At 45.5% G+C, this 21909-nt stretch overlaps 1 protein-coding gene across 2 annotated transcripts in view; it reads left to right on the forward strand.

Moving 5' to 3' along the window:
- Positions 1 to 21909, forward strand: part of LOC121356802 (unconventional myosin-X-like) — an 88291-nt gene that overhangs the window by 8458 nt on the left and 57924 nt on the right. The window contains exons 2-8 of one of the 2 annotated variants that reach the window (XM_041473601.1): positions 5632 to 5730; positions 10872 to 11030; positions 14743 to 14930; positions 15168 to 15302; positions 18600 to 18724; positions 20015 to 20028; positions 20633 to 20717. In XM_041473601.1, coding sequence (XP_041329535.1) covers positions 5632 to 5730; positions 10872 to 11030; positions 14743 to 14930; positions 15168 to 15302; positions 18600 to 18724; positions 20015 to 20028; positions 20633 to 20717 — 805 coding nt within the window. Of the gene's footprint in view, positions 1 to 5631; positions 5731 to 10871; positions 11031 to 14742; positions 14931 to 15167; positions 15303 to 18599; positions 18725 to 20014; positions 20029 to 20632; positions 20718 to 21909 lie in introns of those variants that run through there. The other variant, XM_041473602.1, reaches the window with a different exon arrangement.

The raw sequence follows: 21909 nt of genomic DNA on the forward strand, positions 1-21909 counted from the left end.
ACATCAGTGACCAGAAGTGACAAACTCTTAGTGCTCTTAGATTATTTAAAATGCACAAACCTTTTCCTGATACTGCTATTCTGCAAAGCTGCTGGCAGACTGAGGGCTCTGCTCCTTAATTAGTGAGGAATGGTGCTGCTAATTGGCAGAACTAGAATGAGTCATGGGCTCAGCCTAGGCTGCAGCTCTGGAGTAGCAGGACCCATGGCTGCAGTTTGTGCCCAGCTCTGAGCCCTGCTGGCTTGCAGGGGCTGCCTGGGCTCAGTGAGCTGCTGTGTGGGAATTGTGGGACCAGACAGGTACAATCCAGTCCCTTTTTGCTCTGCAGTGTGTCTTCCTCATGCCTGATGAGAAGTAGACTTTTGTTTCTGTTATCCCTATTGCTGTTACAGGTATTGTCCCTCTTGCCAGTTGCTCCATGTTGGCTGTTGCTTCTGTCTCTCTTACCTGTGATCTCTGGGCTGCTCCTCCCTTGCAGCAGCTGGTCCTGGTTTTGCTGATTGGATACAGCCCATGGCTTCATTTCAGCCTGCCATCAGAAAAACAGCAAATTCCTTACCATATGGGTCTAGGCTGCCAGGGACTCCCCTCCCCACCAATCCTACATCCATTAGCTAAGGCTCTTCATATTTGTCCTATCACTTATTCATGATCACCCAGATCAATCTCTTGGAAAGTGCATTTATTGAAACCCGATTCCAGCTTTGTCTGAATTGCGAGGGCATTTCCAGCCCAGTCTCTGCCTCGTGGTTTGCAACCACAAAGCCCACTGAGGCGGGGAAGAGAGCTGGCTCAGCACTATGCTGCTAGGAGAGCCTTTCCTAAGCCTAGGAGAATATGGATCCATTGCCAGGAGAAACACAAGGCTTGGATGCCCAATACCCACTGAACAGCCTCAGTGTGCTGGGAGGACAAAGGTAAGTTATGTATATAGTACTTGTAGTTGAAAACTTGTTGCACCCACAGAGGCTTTTGTCTCAGATTGTCAGTGCTGGGGTGTACATTTTTGAGACATCCCTGCCCTTTGCAGAATGGCTGATTTGGTATAATTACCTAAATCAAGGAAGGCACTGCAAGAACCTCTTGTAGTATTGTGTTTGTAGGTTAGAGGCTGAGACAGTCAAGTTTAAACACAAAGAAAACATTAAAAACATCCTGTACTGGAAAAAGCAGACAATTGTGTGCTCCTTTCACACACTCAAACAAAACCACTTTTCCTCTCTGAATAACCCATGGAAAATTGATGCAGCCATGCTGGTTTAGCCCCTCCTGAGCATGTTACTCCTGGCAGTTGTGCAGGTTTGTGCACAAGGAGATATGGGATGTCTAAGTGCTCTCAGAGAGAGGCAGCCCTGCTGTGTCCTGAAATTCAGCTGGGGCAGCTCATCCTTGCTTGTGCCTGGGAAGAAGCAGTTTCCAGAAGACAGAGGACATCCTGGGAAAACGTGAAGATTCAAGGGTAGTCCAGAACATGGAGTAAGGAGAACAGAATAGGAAGACTTGTTTCTGAAGAGTGATACAGCTGTGGAGTGCTTTCTCATGTCAATCCCCCAAGAATGGGTGTCCTGCTGGGCTGGGGGGCCCTGGAGAGGCCAAGGCACCTGCATGTGCAGAGTTTTGTGTCTTGTGCTCTGGAGCTTACCTTGCTGCCTTCAACAGCTGATAACTGATGAGGATGTAGCTGCTGGCTCCACACTCTGCTTTAACGTGTGGATGCCTTGCTGCTGCAGTAAGGGCTGTGTGCTGCCTTTCTGCCTCTCTGCCCATTCCCTGGATGCAGCACACAAGATTTCCCTTATTCTTTCCCTGCTGACACACCACAGTGCATCTCCTGAGATGAGATACAGGCATATGAGTGCAAGGGAGAACATCCGGTTTCAGTCACTCTAAAAAAAAAGTGGCATAGAAGGCCAAGAAATCTGTGGCTTCAATTGAATTTTGATATCATGAATAGCAGGAAATGTTATTTATTTCTGAGTCTAGGATCCAAAGTGCCATGTGTTATTTGGACTGAGAAATGACATCTTAGAGTTTACTGTCCACAGTGGAAGGCATGATGGTGTGACCATGGGCCAGTACTGATGAAACACTGCTCTCTCTGTATGCAAGCAGCTTTATTTTCTAAATTACAACCCCATGGTACAAGATCACTTTTCAGGATTGTGCTTTGCTGTGCATTTTGTGGCAAGGCAAGTTCATGGACAGATTGTTACTGAGGCCATAGGAATGAGGATGTTGGTCTCGGAGTTTGTTTAACATCTGAGTGACCTGCCCTTGATATAGGAACTGGTACATTACTGTTTTATTCTTCCTTTCAGTTCCTGCTCTTGTTCCCTTTTAAACCAAAGCAATAGACCAACCCAATAAACTCCTTGTAAAAGAATAATTGGGTGGGGATGAGCTCATTATATAAGGGGCTTGAGTTAACTGTATGTTCAGTATTCAGCCAGCTTTATTTGATGGAAAGTGGTTACGCAAAATCATTGCTGCTGTTCCTCCTCTGTCTTTTAAGGTGTTCTCTTCAAATTGGTGATTGCTTGTTGCTTCATTTTGTTAAACTGTGGGTCAGGGTGGTCCTTCTCTATATCAGAATGAAAGCTGAAGGGTTTTTACTCTTGTCCTAGAAGAGCAGGGTTTTCCCATCATCTCTGGTGCTTGTGGGAGCTGGAGCCCCCCAGAGCTGGCACATTGCTGCTGGGCACTGCTCACTCCTACTGACCTTGCTCCTCCTATGGAAGTTCAGCCTTGGTGCCTGGCAGTTTTTGAAAGTTTTCTGCTCAATTTAATATTTTCAACTGATCAATGAGATGTGTGGCATTGGGGGAGAGTGGAGTAAAGTGAGGGCAGTCTCTTAGGTGCCACCATCTGCTCCTGTACTTAGTCAAGGCTCCTTGGGGAATTTCATGTTTAGAAAAAAGGGCTGGTGGAAGGAGATGCACTAAAACAAACTCTGCTTTCAGGAAATGGGGCTATGGCTATGCTAGGCAGAAGTTACAATAATTATTTGCTCTGTGGTTCCTTTTCTGGCTGTCTCAGCACAGTATTCCTTTTGGAAACAGCATAACTGGGTGCAGATACTCTGCTGTGCAGAGGCAATTGCTGTTGTACAAACAGCTACAGCATCAGAGTAAACTGAAATGAGTCATTCTGGGCAGCTGAAATATCACAGGGCCTGGGAGTTTCAGCATGTTGACTTCTATTCCTTAGCAGCACACAGAAGGACCTGCCATGAGCTTGTGTGGTGTTGTACAAAAGAGCTATGTCTTCTTGGAGGAGTCTTTGTTAATACTTTTGCACATGGACTTCTGCTGGGAAAGGGGTCTGAGTCAGTCTGGACTTTTAGATAATTTCTGTGCGTTGAAGATAGACAATGGGATCACTCAGCTATCTCCCCTTTTCCCTTCTAAGTGGTACCTATTAAATAACAGTTTTCATGTCCATGGATTGTCTCTTCTGTGTCAGATTATCAGCTGCCTGTCGCTCCAAGTTGATTTCTGTGCTCAGGGAGTGGGAGGTGTGTGTAAGCTGGACGCCCCTGACTCCTGTGTAGGGTGCTGTGATGGGGGCACGCTGCCACGCGCAGGGGGTGTGTGCCCTGGCATCGGGGCACAGTGTGCACGGCGGGCTGCAGACCTGTCTTCTGATTAAACTGCACTTGCCTCAGGCTCTCATCCCTGCCATCCTGGGTTACTGGTGTCTGAAGGCATTGAAATGCACTGTCGGGGATGTTTACACCAAGTGTCTTTTAAAAGGCTTTCTTTCATCCCACTGTTTGGAGACACAACCTTCCTGTTTTCTGACTCTTTGCTTTCTACCATGGTGGTAATAGGAGTCTGGTGAAAGTAGCAAAAAAATCTTTAAACACGTGTTGATGTTCATATGTTTATGCACACTAGTCAGAATGTGATTTGGGAAGTTGGTGATTTCTCAACAGCAATGTCTTGCCCAGATGCCTCAGGACACTTTATTTCAAGCATCCAGAGTTTTGGAAAACCTAAGAGGATGTAACAAATCCTCCATATAGTTCCTCAAAGTCTGTGTGCGATGTAGTGTCCATACCAGCTCTCTGGGATCTCAAATCTGTAGTGTAAGATTCCATTTTTTTCCATTGCTGTTGTTCACCAGCCATGAGGATGATCTTTGCAGGCCATCCATGGGTTTAGGTGCTGATCAGATGCAGTGGTGCTTTTAATTCACTTGGAGAGGGGAGATTAATCTGCTTGATGTGGAAACTCTAGACCAGAACACAGCAGTAAGGCTAGAATTATGTACACCTTTTTAATGTCATTAAACCCAGATCTTTTATTGGGAGGACTGGAGATTGGCCTATAGATGTATCTCCTACAGCAAGGAAAGTCCACGGTACTAAAGTGTTTAGAGTGACTTAAGCAGTTTAAAAAAAACCCACCTAAACTAAAAACAAATCATTAAAAATAGAATTAGTGTTTCACATTTTGTATAATGTAATATAGAAACACTATTCAATTTCTTCAAACATATTAAGCCTACAAGCAAAGAGCTAATGGTGCTGATGGGATTAAGAGGGTAGGAAGGGCTTAAAGCTCACGATCAATAATTTAGGGGCATAAAAAAAAAATTAGGAAGAAAGTCAGTCTATGAATCACTGAAAGGCAGAATGGCCCTAATGTTACTCAACAGTTGAGCACTTCGGATTTTTCTCAATATTTTTCTAAGCAGAGTTCATGTGATTTCTGTAGGAAGACATGGAAGTGATTAGTTTGCAATAACTGAAATGTGGTGTGACTTCATGCCTAGCTCTGTAACTGCAGGTCATGCTCGTCCTGATCTGCCTTCATGCTCCTGCTCTTCCCTTGTACCAGCTCCCACAGGCAGAAGAGGCCAATCCAGCAAACTTGTTTTCCCTACTATTTTGGTAGGCAAGCTATGAGATCTACCTGTCCTGCAGATCCCTGCATGTGTGTTACCAGAAATCTGGGTTTGTGCTCAGGCTTGTCTTGAGAGACACGGAGAAGTTTAAGATGTTGTAATGTATGTGAAACATTATTTATAAAGCCAGATATAAACACCAGTGCATACATGCATCAGACATAAGGACCACTGTGTACACTTCAGTGTATATATACATCAGAGAAACACTCAGGTCATGTCATTTACCAAAGGAAACTTGCCAGAGTTTGCAAACAAAGCTCTGTGAAATCCTCTTAGCTGGTAATTTCTGGAAGCATTTTGACTTACAATGATGCGTGGGTGTATTGTTTACATTGTAAACATGCTTTATTTATATTTTCTATTATTATTATAGCATGACTTTTAATGACTGGCTATTCCAAGTTTTAAAATATTTAGACAGTCAAACCAACTATTCTGTGTGTTGGTGTCTTTCCATGTCACTTTCTATAAAAATTGGTGTTTCCTTACTTTAGTTTAATGAGCGTGAAGCTCATTAAAATTGCTTTTTCTTCCGCTCATGTTACATTTAGAAAAAAAAGCCAAATTTCTCGGAAAAATGTAAGTAGGACTTACTTAAATATTTTAAGCAGCTGTACCTTGGAAGTAGCCTCTGAATACTGCAGCTTCCCCCACCTTTCCTTGGGTGCAGATCTCACAGGCTCCAGTTCTTTCTAATGGGATGTCTTCTGGTTTTTGCAGGGTGCCAGGGTATGGCTGCAGGAGCAGGACCAGCTGCAGCCATGCACTGTTGGCTTGTGTGCCAATGGAAATGTTCTCTTCACCTCAGATTATGGCATGGTAAGTGAAGTTTGCATCACTTTGTACCCTATGCCAAGCTATAAGATGGACTTTTTGGTTTTGTGTGACCATCATGTTGAAATTTACCAATGGAAATGCTGCAATTCTCTCTGAAAAGTGACCTGGCTCTGTTATGCCAAAGATGTAACAAATGTTAAAAAGAGAAGATTGTTCTTCTTGTTCTCTTCATTTCTCTGCCTACCTCACTTTTCTTGGTTTCCCTTGTGCCCTTTGAAGGAGTTGCATTAACAGCCTAACAAAATCATTATATTGGCTAAATGCTCCTGGAAGGAGGCTCCAATAACCAAGCAGCCCTTCCTGCCGAGATGTGCCGCTGCAGGGGTGCCTGTGCTCACCAGCAGCTGCTTCAGCAGCTTTTGCTGTCAGCCCTTTGTGCCAGGGGCACGTGGCAGTGGGCTCCCTGTGCCAGTCAGTGTGCAAAGGCAGCAGAGATGCTCAGGACAGCTCAGCAAGGCAGCCAAGCTCCCCTGAGAGCAGAGCTCTCCAACAGTGAAAAGAGCAAACTTCTTTCCTCCCCAGTTTCCAGCCCTGTGCTCCTTGTGCTTCCCTGGTGCAGTACTCATGGAATAATATGGGTAGGAAGGGACCTCTGGGGATCATCCAAGTCCTCAGTGAGTCAGCTCGCCTGGCTAACCCTGGGAAAACTATCCACAGCCTTCAGGGAGGTTCTTGGTGAGTCAGACTGGTGCCTGGGCTGGGAGGAGGATGGGGAAATGGGCAGGACTGTGCCCTCCAGCAGTGAGCAATTAGACCGGCTCAGCTGTTCTGGGCCCTGCAGGTGGCTGCTTTGTTACAGAAAAATGGACAGGTTTATTCAGCCTCTTACCTGGCAAGCAAAGGAGGGCACTGGGGGAAGGGGATTTAGAGCTCTGGTTTGTGGAGTCACTGGTAGGACTGTCATGTTTTTCAGTCTTGCCTTGAAAGATTTGAAGTCATCATTCCTTTATAAAGAGCCTGATTTGTTTCTCAGAGCTGGAAATTCCCCTAGCAAACACAGATTTTTAAAATCTGTTTACTGTAGTCTCTTAGACCCTTTCTTGAGGAGTGGACTTGTTTTGGGAGTGCTGGATATCACTAACAGATTTTGTGGGATCACAGATAATGCAGCAGCCTCCAGAGGGACAAAAAATGGTGAATACTTCTGTGACTTTCCCAGCTCTGTCTCTTCTGACATGCTGCTGTGGCCTTGTAAAATCTTTCGAACCCGCCTGGCACCTCTGAAAGGACACCAGAAATCCCATTTTAGAGCTGTCTGTGTGGGTGCACCCACCTCCAGCCTGTGCCCTGTATGCTGGAAAAGATGCTCAGGATAATGCTTGGTGGCTTACAGGTGTGAAAAAAAAAAAAAAAGCAAAAAAGCTGGGTTTGGGTTTTTTTCTTCCATGAAACAAGAAACTACTAGGCTGGAGAGGAGCATGTGCTTTATGGCTCGTGGAGTAAAAGCTCATGGTGATCATCAAAGGGCTTTCTTTATTCAGTGCCACCCACAAGAGCTGTCCTGTGTGCTTCCCTCACCTGCCACATTCATTGCTTCATACTCATAGGAGGGACTGGCAGTCCTACCCCCAGTGAGAATCTGATAAATGTCTTCACTTTGGGTTGGGTGGGGCAGTTGATCCCTCTGATTTTTAGGACCCCCAAATCTAGTGTCCTCATGTTTGCTGTGGCCCAGCATCCCTGTGGCTCTGAGGTAAGAAGTTCAGTTATGCTTCAAAGCTTTTGTCGTTTGTTTTCACTTCCTTAAAAACACCTCAAGCGGTAAATCCATCAGAAATGTGACTTCCTGGGAGGAAAGGAGGAGCTTTGCTTATGAAACACAAGATTGGAAACCACGATCCAGACAAAACAGCCAAATGCTTTATGGATAAATATAACTTGGATGCCAGGTGGGAGCTTTGCTTATGTGCTCAGGATGGCACTAATGGATGGAGCTGCGTTTGAAAAGGAATCATTTCTCCCTTGCTGAGCCCGGTGAGCAGCGCTGGCAAGCCTCATCTTGGCTTGTTTGCTGCCCACATTTTGCTTTATTCCTCACCATTGCAGGGCCTTGGAGAGAGTCATGGTCATTTTACCCTCACTTTGGGCTAAATCTGAGGCAAATTGAGTTTATCGCTGGTAAGAAAGTAGAAATCTTTGCCTGTGAGGTGCCTGTTAGACTGAAAGCTGATTATTTTCCTTCCCAAAAATAAACATCTGCTTATTAACACCAACAACTTTGTGTTTTATATATTAGCTTGTTAAAAAATAGATATTCTGGGGGCAACTTTGCTGAGAGATCAGTTTGCCCGAGTTCCTACTTGCTTCAGGAAAAATCAGCTGTCATATTCAGCTCAGTAGTGCTGAACATCAGCCTGGCATACCCTTCCTGGAGCAGGATGATGGGGGAAGATCTTTGAAATTGCTCTCCTGGCAGATTGCTGGAAGCATCCAGGGGTGAGCAGTGGGGTAACAAAAGCTTCCTTACTGGGACTCTGAGGGTGGAGCATCATCCTGTTTGTGCCTCAAACCTCTGAGCTCCTTGAAGAAAGTCACTTTGACAGTCTTGGGATATGTGTCTGTGTCCAGGAGCATGGATGATCCTTGCAGCCTGTTGGTGATACAGAGGCTGGAAAAACTACCCTTTTCCCTGGAGGGCAGAGAACAAATGAAAAGTCAGCTTTTCCCAGTGCTAGGGAAGACCTGAAAACTCTCCCACATGTCACAAGTGTCTTCCAGAGGCACAGAGCCATCACCTCCCAAACCTCAGTGGGGCTGGAGGCCCCAATCAAGTGGCTGAAGACAGGTATAACATGATTTTCTAAGCCCTACTAATAATTTACTTGTGTATTTAGGACCTCTGCTCCTCTTCAGGGTTCCATTTCCTCCCATGTTGTCTACAAGAACAAGGAAATGAGCTCTGACCCATCACTTTTCGTGCGTGGCAGCCTCTGGGCACAGGTGCTGCCAGCTGCCTGATATCTTTTAGGACACTTGTCCACTCAGCTTTTTGTCTAAATGTTTTCTTAATGTTTCTTTTCTGGCCCAAATGGCTGCAAGTGCTGACAGAGCAGTAGTAAATGAGTAAGTACCAGGCAGATATAAGGGAGGATCACATCATTCTTTGTTTTTTACTTGTCCTCTTCCAAATGTTGTGTAAGTCAGCGGACAAGAGAGAGCCAGGGTCATTTGCTGCCTCCTGGGTTGAAAGTGCTGTACTGATTTTGTTCCTGACAGTCCAGTTCACGTTGTGCATCTGCAGCTTATACTCTCTCCTGAATTTAATTGTCCCATTCTCGCTTTCTGCTCCCTCAGTTTTCTTGTGGAAGTGCCTGAGGTCTCTGCTCTAAAGAAGAAAAAGTGTTGTTTCTTTTTTTAGGGTCATGCTTGCAGAGTGAGGGTCCTTCTGCTGGCAGTCAGACCTCTCTGACACGCAGGAGCAGAACTGATGTGGAGAGGCCTGGAGGGAGCAATTTTGCTGGACTGGGCTTTGTTTTACGCTGATCATGAACGTGATCTGTGTATTTTTGAAAGCCTCCTGGCTGGTGAAAGAAGTGGACTGTGAAGGAGTCTGCCAGTGGAAGAGGCTGAGTAGTCCTTACCACACAGGTGTGACTGGTCAGAAATGGAGTGAATACACCTGAGGGACTGAGCCAGCTTCTCCTGCCCAGCTCCCTCCCGGAACAGAGCTGCCCTTGTGGTTGTGCATCGTGGTGATCGTGTCGGGGATGCTGCGCTGGGTTATTGCTGCCCTGCACTGGCAGGGTGCAGGCTCAGAGCCCTGGAGGGTGAGCACCTGCAGCGTGCTGCAGTGTGGGCGCCCTGCGAGGGCCGGGCAGGGGTGGCTCGCTGGAGGGGGCTGGGTGACCTCATTCTGTCTGCAGCCTGCAGCTGCGGGGACGGCCTCTCCCCAGCAGTGACGGCAGCCTGAGCACTCCAGGGTGGTGGGCAGGAGAAACCACTTAGAGCAACGCTGCAGATTAGAGCTGGTTCTCTATGGAGCCCGTCAGTTTCTCCCTGGCACTCAGGAGGGCTGACAAGCAGGGATGGAAGGGAGGTAGAGAGCAGAGCCCCAGGAGAGGAGGAAAAGCACAAGATTCTTTGGAGGGGTTACTGTGGACCAGTTTCCTTCTCCAGGATGCCTATATGAAGTCTCCCATCTGTCTTTCTTTGGGTCTTACCATCTAGCACAGCTTTGGATGCTGGGTGGGAGATGGCACATGGCTGAATCCAAGAGTGGGAAGCAACTGAAATAACTTGCGTGAAATGCCAGCATCGTGCCTGAGGAGGAGGAAAGGAGGGCTGGGATGTGCATGTGGTGGAGGGGAACAGTCACATAATCTCAGCTGTGTTGAAAGGAGGTGAAGGAGACGACCTGATAACTGAAGAGTGGGTTATTGAGGAGGATAAAGCTCTAGCAGGAAGAAGGATGCAGCAATTGAAGCAAGATGAGTGCAACTGCACAGAGAGATGAGTACTTCCTGGAGCAGTGATAGAAGTTAATAGGTGTCTCTGTACAAATATTTTGAAAGCTGTATCATACACATATGTGTCATCACACAGAGAGAATGTCACTACTTTATTTGGCTTCTCATGTGCTTTGCTTTCCTTTGCTCTTGAGATGACAAACTCTTCCAGATGCTCTCTGGCTGCTGCTATGGAGAGTGCAGGGCCAAACTTGCAATGTGAATTAGCTTTTTCTTCTACTTCCCCATGGTCAGAGACATGATCTCACCTGTGTTTTTTGTGAAAGACTGTTCCTGGTCTCTTGGGAGCAGCTGCCATCATTATTCACAGTCATGAGTGCAGTGTGTAATACCTGTCTAGCCTGGCAGCTGGAGGCTGGTGCCCTGCTCCTGTTAAGGGGAAATTAAGTAACCTTGTGTTGATTTGTCCCCATCAGTTGTGGAAGTGAGAGATTGGCTGTGTAGCAAAGGAAGGGAGTATGCTGTGTAGTTTCTGGCCAGAGGGCTCAAATATGTAGGAACAGGAATGGAAGGCTGACTGTAAAAGTAGGGAGCAGATCTGTGTCTTATTAATTTCCTTTTCCAGTGCCAAAATATAAAGGTGCACATTTCTGGTAGGAAATCAGACCATGTGCCCAGGTGTTATTAGCTTATTTGTCCTTCTCCCCATTCTTCCAGGTGTTCCAGTACCCCAAGGCCACCCTGTCCAGAGAAAAGGTCTCACCCATGCACCAGACCAGCGTTGATGGGGTAGAAGACATGTCCATGCTGGGAGATCTGCATGAAGCTGCCATCCTGCTTAACCTTCACCAGCGCTACCAACAGGGTAACATCTATGTAAGTGCTCTTCCCTTTTGGCTTAATGTTTGTTTTTTTTTTTTGTTTAGCTTCAGGGCTGCCACTTTGCATGTGGAGTACTGATGTTATCCTTGTCTCTTGAGGATAGGAATTGGAGGGGATTTCCTGCCTTGCCAGCTCCATCATCCCTGTGAGATCCTACCCTTATCAGAGGGGTCTCTTTGCCTCTGTGGAGGAACTTGCAAAACATGAATGTTCACCTCTGAGCTTTGTGGTAATTGCACAGCTCTGTATCCTCTGTGAACATCCATGTTTGATGGGCTGTCACTCACATTCCCCAGGTTCCCCATTATGGCTGTTCCATGGTTTATAAGGCCAAGCAGGCTGGAAATGCAATGTACACAGGTGGTTGCTGAGTATCCCTCCTGATCTGACAGACAAAAGATACTGCCTAACAAAACTAGGAATGCAAACCTGTTGCCCCTCTCTTGTGCTTTTACATGCAGTTGTGCCTTTTGTTTTTTTGGTGTTTTTTTTTTTTTTTTTTGATTGCTCTGCTCTCCTTGCACAGATGAATGAATAGCATCTCCTGATTTCCTCTCAGGAAGGAGACAAGTGTTAGGAAAGGGACTTGTGAGGAAAGGCACACCTGGGACAAGACATCCCTGAACTGCTGGGATGGCAGTGCTCTCCTAAGACTTGGAGACAGCAAGGAAGATGGTTTACAAAGACTCTTACCTTGCTTGTCCATGCTATGTGCACACAGAATTTCCAGAATATGACAGAAAAAATGAAAATCTCTGTCTGTGTTGCATAGCAACCGTTATCAAGGCAACCAAAGCATATGCACCTGTATTCCAGTAAATTATCAGTAAAGTGACCCTCTTTCTGAATCACCTCCTGCACTGGATGCAGAGGAGACTGTAAATTCTCCTGGTTTTTTGTTTTGTTTTGGGGTTTTTTGGGGGGTTTTTGGTATTGTTTGTTTTTGGTTTTTTTTTTGCTGTTGACACCTTTGCCTGTCTGTAAACACAGCCTTGTGACCCTGTGACAGTACGCACGTGCACACATTACTTTCTTGGCCCATAGCCTTGCTGCTCTTCTTGTCCTGTGTTTGACACATGCTACATGTTTGTGCAGCTCTTGACCCATTTGGGTATATACCTCCTGTTTCTTCTTCCTCACACCTTAGAATGCGATGCAGGATTCTTCCTTTTCAGTCTGTGCCTTGTACCAGAAATGCCACAACACCAGCAGTGTCACAGCAGCCGCACCTCCTCAAGCCTTTCAGCTAGCTCTGAGGTGTCATTCCTTCTCTTATTGAGCATTAGTTCTGTGCCTCCTCCATCTCTGCATAAAGGTGTTAAAGCTTAACACCTTTACCCTTCATTTTTTGCCTTTGCATAGTACATGAATCTCAGATGTGCACCTTGGGTCTGAAATTTTTGGAGAGGTATGAAGGGGCCTGACCTCTGTAACATGCTCAGCACTGGGAAGAACCCCACAGTGTAGGATTATTAGCCCCACTGTGAGCTTCTAAAGGGAATTCTTTCTGATTAGGGAGTGTAGGTAGCAGTATATCTAGACTGGTCTGGCACCCGTAATTAATTTACTACAGCAATACTGACAAGCTCAACAGTACCTTTTGTTTTACAGATAAATACTATTCAAGCTCTACCCAACTGTTGAAGGAAATTATTGCTGAGCACAGCAACAGCCTGCATTTTCCCTCTTCATTCTTATAATTCCTGTATTCCTTAATAAAAGTAGACCAAACATAATGTGAGTGATGTAGGAATGAGACAGGGGCTGTACTGCCACATTTTGTGCTGTCCTTAGCAAAGCCATGCCTAACCATCCAAGCAGGCTGAGAAGTAGACTTGCCACGTGTGGATTGTCCTGCTCTGGAGAGTTCTTTGGGGGCAATTGTTTTGCTGATAGAGTAGCTAGCATGTACATGGTTTTACTGCTATTAAAAATTATGGATAGAAATTGTCTATAAGGGAATGAATGTGACTGCAACTGGGTGGTGGAAAAGTTTTCTAGGAACACCTTTGAAAGAGATGGATGTACTGGAAGAAGTTCTGGAAAGGACTTTCCAGAAGTTCTCTGGAAAGGAGCTCTGTTCCTAGTGAAACTACAGTGGAGAATGCAGACTGAAACATCTGAGAAGAAGAGATGCTGCAAAGGTCTGGGAGAAGAGTTAGAATGGACATTTCTGTCTTACAGTCTCTGGACAATGCCTGTTCCTCAGCTGCCTGTGCAATGTTTTTTCCCAATCATGTTTTGACACTCAGTGCTTTCCTCTCTCTCTCTCTCTCCACCTCTCTGGCCAAAGATCATCTGCTTGCTTATTGCTTTCATTACCAATTAATTATATTTCTGCCCACAAAGGTCCCTGTCAGAGGGTCCTAAGGACTTGATCCATCATAATGTGTTTATAGTGATAATGCAATTTGGCCTAGGTGATTTTCCCCCCTCCCCAATGATCTCTGAGTGCTGCTTTCATAAATGAGTTTTAAATATTTTGGTGATGACTACAGCATCTTACCAGTCTGGCTTCTGACTTCAGAGCTTGCCATTGCTGTAGCCTCAGATTTCATTTGGCCTGATGAGTCTTCCTTGTCACCAAGTGTTTAATTTACAGCTTCTCCAGCAGATACATTCAGATGCTTTTATATCTGATGGGTGACTTGTAGTTAGTTCATGGTTTGGAAATAATGTTAGATGTTGTCCCTGACCACAAAGCTTGACATCTCCTGCAGAAATCTAAGTGTTTATTTGGTCATGTCTGCTGAGAATGGGTATTCCTTGAGTAGAGCAGTCCAAGATGTCCCTGTGAGGGAGGCCACCACACCAGCAGCATGGATGTTGACCATATCACAAAGCCATCATTAGGAGAGAGGTGGCACCATTGCTCTGAACTGCAGCTCTGAGAATAACTGGATTTGAGCTGGTTGGCTGAACTGAAAAAGTCATGCCCCAAAAAGCAAAATTAATTTCCTTCTCACTGCACAAAATAATACATTTGAAATTCAATGTTGTTTTCTGGGTATTTTATTTTAAGTCTTGCTGCTTTGTTTTTTTGGACTGTGAGATTTTCAAAATAAATATTTTCAAAATAAAATATTTAGAAAATATAGAAGTGTTTTGACTTGAAATCCAGAGCTTTATCTTCAGCTGTCAATTTTGATTTGGTTTACCAAATGATTTAAGCTGCACCAAACAGCATTTTTTCAGCAGAAGAACAATTATATGCTTTAGTGGTTCTTTGCACATGTGTATAGTGTGTGTGTGTGTGTTCCAACTCTGTTCAGGAGGTTCCTGAACCCTTCCAAGCCCCCTTTGCTTAGGACTGTGGATGGGGGCATTGAAGGTATCTCCTGACACTCCTTCAGTCCTGGCTCTGCTACTCAGCTTCAAGCACAGTGCAAAGTAGCTGGGTATGAAGATGGCTTCACGTTTTTATATTGTGTAAGCTTAATTTAATAGGGACGACTGGATAAGAATGTTATATTATAAAGCAGCAAAATTCAGAGTGCCCCATCCATACCCAGCTGTACAGCTCCTTCTCCGGGGTTTGACATCTTTGCCAAATTGTGCAGCTCTCTGCTGAAGCCCAGTGTCCTTATTTAGGCTTTCTCCTTCACCATGACTTATTTCAGGGTCTGCCTTTGTTGTGATTTTTTTTTTTTTTTCCCCCAGGAGCTCGCTTCATTTCCTTTCTGTGTTTTGTTTTTTTTCCCCGTAGACAAACATTGGCTCCATCTTGGCATCAGTAAACCCCTACAAACCCATCCCTGGTCTGTACGGTGTGGATGCCATAGAGCTGTACAGACAGCACCGCCTGGGTGAGCTGCCTCCCCATATCTTCGCCACCGCTAACGAGTGCTACTGCTGCTTGTGGAAGCGTCATGACAGCCAGTGTGTTCTGATAAGGTTAGAGATGGAGAACCAGCTACTCCATGGCTGCCTCACACGCCTTGCTCCTGCTGTTCCATTGGCATTGACATCTGCCTGCATGCCCACACCACCCTCCCTGCCTGTGCCTGATCCCTGCTTGTCACAGCGGAGACGTCGCACGTTTGTTCCTAGAGATCACTCCTGTGCCGCCGGTAGGATGGTCATCAGCTCTGTCCTGGATTTTTGAATGAAATGTATGTTTTCTATTAACAGTGGAGAAAGTGGAGCTGGAAAAACTGAGAGCACCAAGTTGCTACTGAAATTCCTGTCAGCCATGAGCCAGACCTCCCTTGGAGCCCCTGTGTCTGAGAAGAGCACTCACGTGGAAGAAGCCATCCTGGAAAGCAGGTACAGTCACCCTTGTGGGCACCCAGAGTGCTGGGTCAGCCTGCTTTTGGGGGGCCCTGCCTCTGGGGAGCCCTGCCTTTGGGGATCCTTGCCTTTGGGGACCCCTGCCTTCGGGGCAGGGATGGAGCCAGACCTGGGTAGAGAGGATCACAGAATGATGTCACATCAGGGAAATGCTAAGGTTGCTGTCTTGCCACGATGCCTCCCTCTGGCTGCTCTCCCAGCTGTCCATGGATGGATTAGGCTTCTTTCCAACAGCAATGTGGGGATGTATCTCCTAAGCTGGAGAATTAATGCTGTAGCTCTCGACTGTAGCTGTCCTCTCAGTGCTGAGACTCTGGCTCCTGGTTTCCTCCATGAGCCCCTGCTTTCCCCTGGCCTCCCTGTGTTTCAGGCTGCTGGTTTGTCTTGCCCTCAGGGGTCCCACGGGCAACCTGGCAGCTCTCCTGCTGTCCTGGCAAGTGATTTCATGGAGAACCATCCATGGGAGCTGGCACCAGGGAACAACCACCACCCACCTAAACCCTGATGAGGCATCAGGCAGGCAGGGAAGCGCATGGCACCTGAATCTAATGTGTTTGAGAGAGAAGCTGGCAGCAGTGAGGGAATGGAGACACATGTCAGGGAAAATACTTCATGCCAGAAGAGCTCCTGACACCCCTGAGGGACCATAGCCCACAGGTGACCTGTGCTGGAACACAGAGATAAGGCAAAAAGTATCTGGAGAACCTGCAGAAGCAAAGCGTGGCTGAGGAAAACCAGTAAGAGGCAAAGAGCAGCAGAGAAAATAAGGAAGCAAAGAATGACAGAAGCAGTCCTGAGTGTGACCCTAGGCTCCTGTGCTGCAATGCTGGGGGAAATTTTGAGGGAGTGGGTGTAACCTGAGGTATAAAAGAAAGCTGAGGCTAAGAAATGGAGGACAGTAGGTGTTTGACTTCAGGTAAGCCTGGGGAAAGAGGCAGGAAAGATACATTTGTTTTGTTGTTTGTGTCCTTGTTTTCCTTAATACCTGAATTATATTAAACAAATTACATTAAAATTTCCCAGACTGTCTTGCCTGTGGCTGAAGGATCTTGCTGGCAGTCCTGCAGTTTGGTACTGTCAAGGCTGAGGCTGATTAGTCCCAGATGGAGCCTGTGATAGCTGCAGAAACCCCCAGAGGAGGCAGCTGTGAGAGCACTGTGGGTTTTAGGTCCTTATAAAGCAGAGCAGCCTTGAGGAGAAGGACTGCTGCCCTTGGACCTGGTGTTCCAGAGACTGTGGTTGGATGATTTATCCTTTGCAGGTGTGCAGGTCTTAGCAGGCATGGAGGCAAATTGGAAAAAAGCTCTGAAGAGCAGCACAGTCAGGACTTAAGGTCTGCAAAATCTGCTTTAAGGCAAGCGGCTTAGAAGGCTCAAGCACTCTCAGCAGTGAAGTGATAACTTGACAGTGATCCAGAGAGCTTATGATGGTGGGTAGGTGATTCCTGAGTCTGTAAGATGCCACAGCTGTGAGCTGGAGTGAAGTAAGAGATCACAACCTGTTCAGTGTACATCTCTAGTGCTACATGAACTATTGCAATGTGAGTGCAAGAGAATCTGATTTGTCACCTTTTCTCTGAAGACAAGAAGCTGAAGGCCTGGCCCAGACCCAGAAGCTGCTGCTGCTCCTGTGGACCCTGCCTCACGTGTTTGGAGTTCAGCTGCACTTGCTCTGACAGTGGCCCTCCTCAGGTTCACTTTTGGTGGATTTTCATGCTTGCAGCCCAGCACATACTAAGGAGCAATGCTGTCCTCCCTTTTCCTGTCTGTCCTGTTATTTTGTTGATTCGTGGCAGTGGTGTGGATATTTCTGTGCAATGTCCTTATTTGAATACTTGATTCAGAGGTGTGGGTCTTGGAGTTCAGATTCTCCAGGGCAAGGAACTTCCCTGATCTGTGCACCCAGATTTCTCTAACTGGCATTTCAGTGGTTGTAGTGTCTTATAGCAGAGGAATTTTCATTTCTATCCTTGTTGCTTGAAAGCGATTGTTTCAAGAGGTGTTAGGAAAATACTGCCTGGATTTTCTTGCAGGTTGTTGACTATTTCCTTAAGCACAGCTCTCCCTTAGCTAACCCTTGCAGGGCCTGAAGTTTTCTGCAAACTCCAGGATGTCTCTAGTTGTGGTTATTTTTTGTGCTATAGTTTCTAATTTGTGAATAATCCTATATCTGCCCCAGTCTCCAGTGGGACTGCACAATAGATCTGTGGAGATGTTTAAAAGCCAGTATTTCTCAGGGTAATAACAGCAATAATTTTTGTTTAAAACTATATATGTTTTAAAATTAGACATGAAAACATACAGGCTGTTCTTCTAACATCTCTGTGATTCCTCGCTTGTCAGCTCTTCAGATTATTTTGAAATTTGCTTAATTGCAGAAATGAATATTTTAATCCTGGATTCTGTGTGTCAGTTTGAGTGGTTTAGGCTTTTCCCTTGTACTGTTCTGTGAAGCAAGTAACAAGCATTTTAACTGTTTTTTCCTGAAGATGGAAAGGTGAACAGCAGACAAAATTCTTCAATTTATAGCTGATCTGATGTTTGGTGATAGACTTTTTTGCCCTTTTTTTTTTTTTTTTTTTGGACCTGAAGTGGATGATGATACTCTCTTAGAATGTAATTTCCAAATCTATAGTGTGTGTATAGTCCCTCTACCTGGAAACCATGTAACATATATCAGCCTAAGCAAGATTCAGGTAACAAAGGCTTGTGTGTTCCAGTATCAAATATAAGCACCAAACAAATTGTTTTATTACTGTTTGTTAGTTTGAAGATGTTTGCCTGTAATTTTAAGAGATGGTTTATCAAAGGCAGAAGGAAAAAAGGTAGAATGAATACAGAAGTATGTGGTTTAAAGCTACAGATTGTTTGCCATATATGCCTGATGCTTCTGAAAATCCTTGAAAAAGTACACTTGTATTCATGGGATGTGCTGTGTTGAGGACACAGCCTGGCTGGCTCTTGCCACCTTTCATTTCCTCAAGCCACACTGGTGGGGAGTGCCCTTGACAGTGTGTGCACCAGCTGCCCATACAGACTGGGGACTGATTTAATTAACTGCAATCCCAAAGGTTTAAAATTTATCTAGCAGCGTGTTAAATTGCTCTTGCCATCCCTCTTTTCCCTTGAGCTCTTCCTGCTTGTCCAGGCTGGTGCTGTAACAAATAAATCTCTCGTGGCAGAACACAGCGTGCAAATGTCAAAAGACTGGGCACATGCTTTGTTTCAATGGTATCCCATCACTAATGATATCCTCATTGCCTTGTTTCTGCAGCCCCATTCTGGAGGCCTTTGGAAATGCCAAGACAGTTTATAACAACAACTCCAGTCGCTTTGGCAAGTTCATCCAGCTGCACTTCTCTCAACATGGGCACATCCAGGGAGGCCGAGTAACTGACTGTATCCTTTTCCGCAGTGCACCAGAAAGGGACGGAGTGAGCAAAGATGAGGAGGAGCTCAGTGTAGGTCAGGAAATTCCTCATCAAAGGTCTTCAAAGTCAATTTACAGCTGTGGGCAAATTTGCAACTTAAAGAGGGAATAAGTGTTTGTTTTGTGGCTCTGCAGCACCTAAATCTGGGAGCCTTTTGTCTCAGTACTGCATTAGGTAGGGGCATAGTTTGACTTTGCACTTCCTTAATCTCAACACTCAATACTTAAAACCCTGGAATTTTCTGCCTGGGAAGATCCCCTAAGTTGATTACATCCTGTTTGCTCCACATAAAATTGTTCGCTTATCTTAGCTCTGCCAATGAATTCGTGATTGAGAAAAGTGAGATCAAAGTAGGAATAAATAAGAGAATTATGAGTCCCTGTTTTGGGCTACCATCTTCTGTGGACCTTGGAACCCTAGTCAAAGAATCACAGAATATCTCAAGTTGGGAAGGACCCACAAGGATCATTAAGTCCAACTCCCTGCTCCTCTCAAGACTACCTAAAATGAAATCATATGACTTATGAACATTGTCCAGATGCTCCTTGTACTCTGACGAGCTTGGTGACCTGACCACTTCTGTGGGGGAGCCTGTTCCAGTAACAAGAAAGACAGCGAAGATTGGACACAGTCAAACTGTGTTGAGCCATGATGACTTTCTTCCCTGTATGGCCAGGGACCCCTCTCCCAAAGGCTTTGACTTCTCTTTTGTCTCCATGAGGGAGGTAAAGCTGCCCTGGCTACATTTCCTGATGTATTTTCAAAGCTGCTGCTGACTGCAAGCCACAGCAATTGGCACTGGAGTAGCAGCCAGATGAATTTACTGCTGTTGTAAATGACAGGTTTGGATTGTTTGGCCTCTGCTCCTTGTGCTGTCAGTAGATTTAAGATAGAAGTCTCCTGCAGCAGCAATGAGAACTGATGCAAGACTTGCTGTGTGCAATGCAGGCTTTCAGATAAGAGTGGCCTCTAATCTTTCTAGGTGTCCCTAATGTGGCTCATCTTTTGTTAGGTTATCTATGCTCTACCCGGCCCTGCCCTTTGAAATATCTCTTTGGCACATCATACTTCCTTGGACAGTGAATAGAGAGGATGAGCTAAAATGATGTTTAGAACCACTCTTTACCTGCTTTCCAAAGTGTCAGCTATTTCATGATTTGTTGCCGGTTGCAGGGTTCATCCCAATGTTTCTAGAAGATTTTTTGCCTATCATCAAGAAATCTGTGCTTCAATGTTTTTTCCTTAACATGCTATTCAGATTTACTGGAAAAGGTAGGTATCACCTCCACTGAGTGCTGGGTGAGCCCTCTCCTCAGAGAAGGTGTGGCAGTGCCAGATCACCTCCTGGATGAGGCTGTCTGCACTGCAGCATGTAGACATCAGCTCCTGAGCTGTTACTACTGCAGCTGTCCCAGCTGAGGAAGAGGCAGAGGAGCAATGTTGTTCTGTGTCTATCACAGCCTGTTCTCCCATCTGTGATAAACTCTGTGCATTACAGAGAGACTCCAAGAAAGAACTGTTTACCAAGGAGAAAGGGAGAGAGAAGTACCTGGAAACACAGCTCCACAGAGAAGCATATGGGGTGCAACTCCAAATGCAGGCATCTCTGATTGGATGTAGTTTACTTTGGAGTCAGGAATCCACTGAGGAGCAGGGCCAGAACTGACAAAGTTCAGTTTGTTAATGTGTATGCTCGGTTGCACAGCCACAAAGATCTTGATGTAGGATTTACTTTGACAAAACCATTGTTAAATAGCAAGAAACCCCTCTTGTGCATTGGCCCTGGAGATTTACCTGTATCCTAGTCCTCTCTTTTGCCTTTGCAACCACAGGTCTGATCTTTTTCTGCTGGCTACTCTCGTATTCTTTGTTTCAGAACAGGGTGGTACACCAGAACCCTGGGGAGCGGAATTACCACATCTTTTATGCTCTGCTAGCTGGTGTGAGCGGGGAGCAGAAAGGTAATTTCATGTTCTGGGATATGTCTCTTGTCCTGTTTCCAGTCCAACATGTGAAGCAGGTGTAAGTCAGGGCATGGATGGTTCATGTACTTGATATGTAGCTTCTTCTTGAAGGCCAGCCATATGGTGATTTTATGGGAAACAGAAAGGAGAGTTAAGAGAAAGAGGCTGAGGATGACAAAAATGCCTTATGAGAAAAGACTTCAGGCATTCTGTGCTGAAGGAAAAAGTATGTGCACAGTGATGAGGTGAGTGATAGAGGCAGAGGAAAGGTAGAGTCTTGATTCAGTTGCTGGTGGGAGCTGTTCAAGGAGTTCAAAGGATGGTCTGATAGATATATTTTTAGAACAAATCTTCAGTATAGGTAATAGTAGAGAGAAGAATTACAAAGACCAGTGATGTAGTGGCGATACTAGAGCCAAAACATGTCTTGTGTCTGAACAAAGGGTTTATAGCTCTGAACTTGGGGAAGGGAGAGGTGGGTCTGAAAAAGTGCACACAGGGAAAGTGGTAGCTGCAGCCTGTGGATGAATCCTCTTTGTAGTGCAGCATCCCCCTAAACAACTTTTGTGTGTGTCTGTCCCAGGCGTTGCTGAGCACTGATGGTGTTTCTGGTGAGGTCAGATAGGCAGGCAGGAAGATGTTACAGTTGTACTCTGGTTTTGAGGGCCTGGGGAGTTTCTTTATGCTTTTGGTTTCTGTGTGTTAGGATAATCAGATGGAAGATTGGGGCCTGACAGAGCAGAAGGGAGTAGGATTTCAGTTTTAGGGGGTACATGCAGGAATGGCTACTTAGGTCAATTCAGAGATCAATCTAAAGCAAAGGAAAATAGTGGGGATCGTGGTTATTATCAGTTGCTTAGGGAAAACATACAAAACAGATTCTTTTCTTCAGCAGAGCTCTGCTATTCCTCCCCATCTACTTCTCCAAGCTGGTGTCCCAGGCTGCTTCACCTCCTCATCTGTAGTGTGGTTTTGGCTGTTGATCATCCTTGCCTCCTTCCTCCATTGATCTTTTAGCTCTCCTATGTTCTTTTCAAAATGGGGGATCAAATCTGCAGATAGTGTTTAAGATATGGTTGCACAGCAAATATACAGAGACCCAATTCTTGTTTTACGGTTAATTTTATGAACTTTGTTCAGTTTTTAACTGCTGCTTAGCACCAAATGTCTTCAGAAATCTGACCGTGAC

The sequence above is a fragment of the Pyrgilauda ruficollis genome, unplaced genomic scaffold, assembly GCF_017590135.1.
Source record: "Pyrgilauda ruficollis isolate IOZ18807 unplaced genomic scaffold, ASM1759013v1 scaffold3, whole genome shotgun sequence".
NCBI classification, from domain to species: domain Eukaryota; kingdom Metazoa; phylum Chordata; class Aves; order Passeriformes; family Passeridae; genus Pyrgilauda; species Pyrgilauda ruficollis.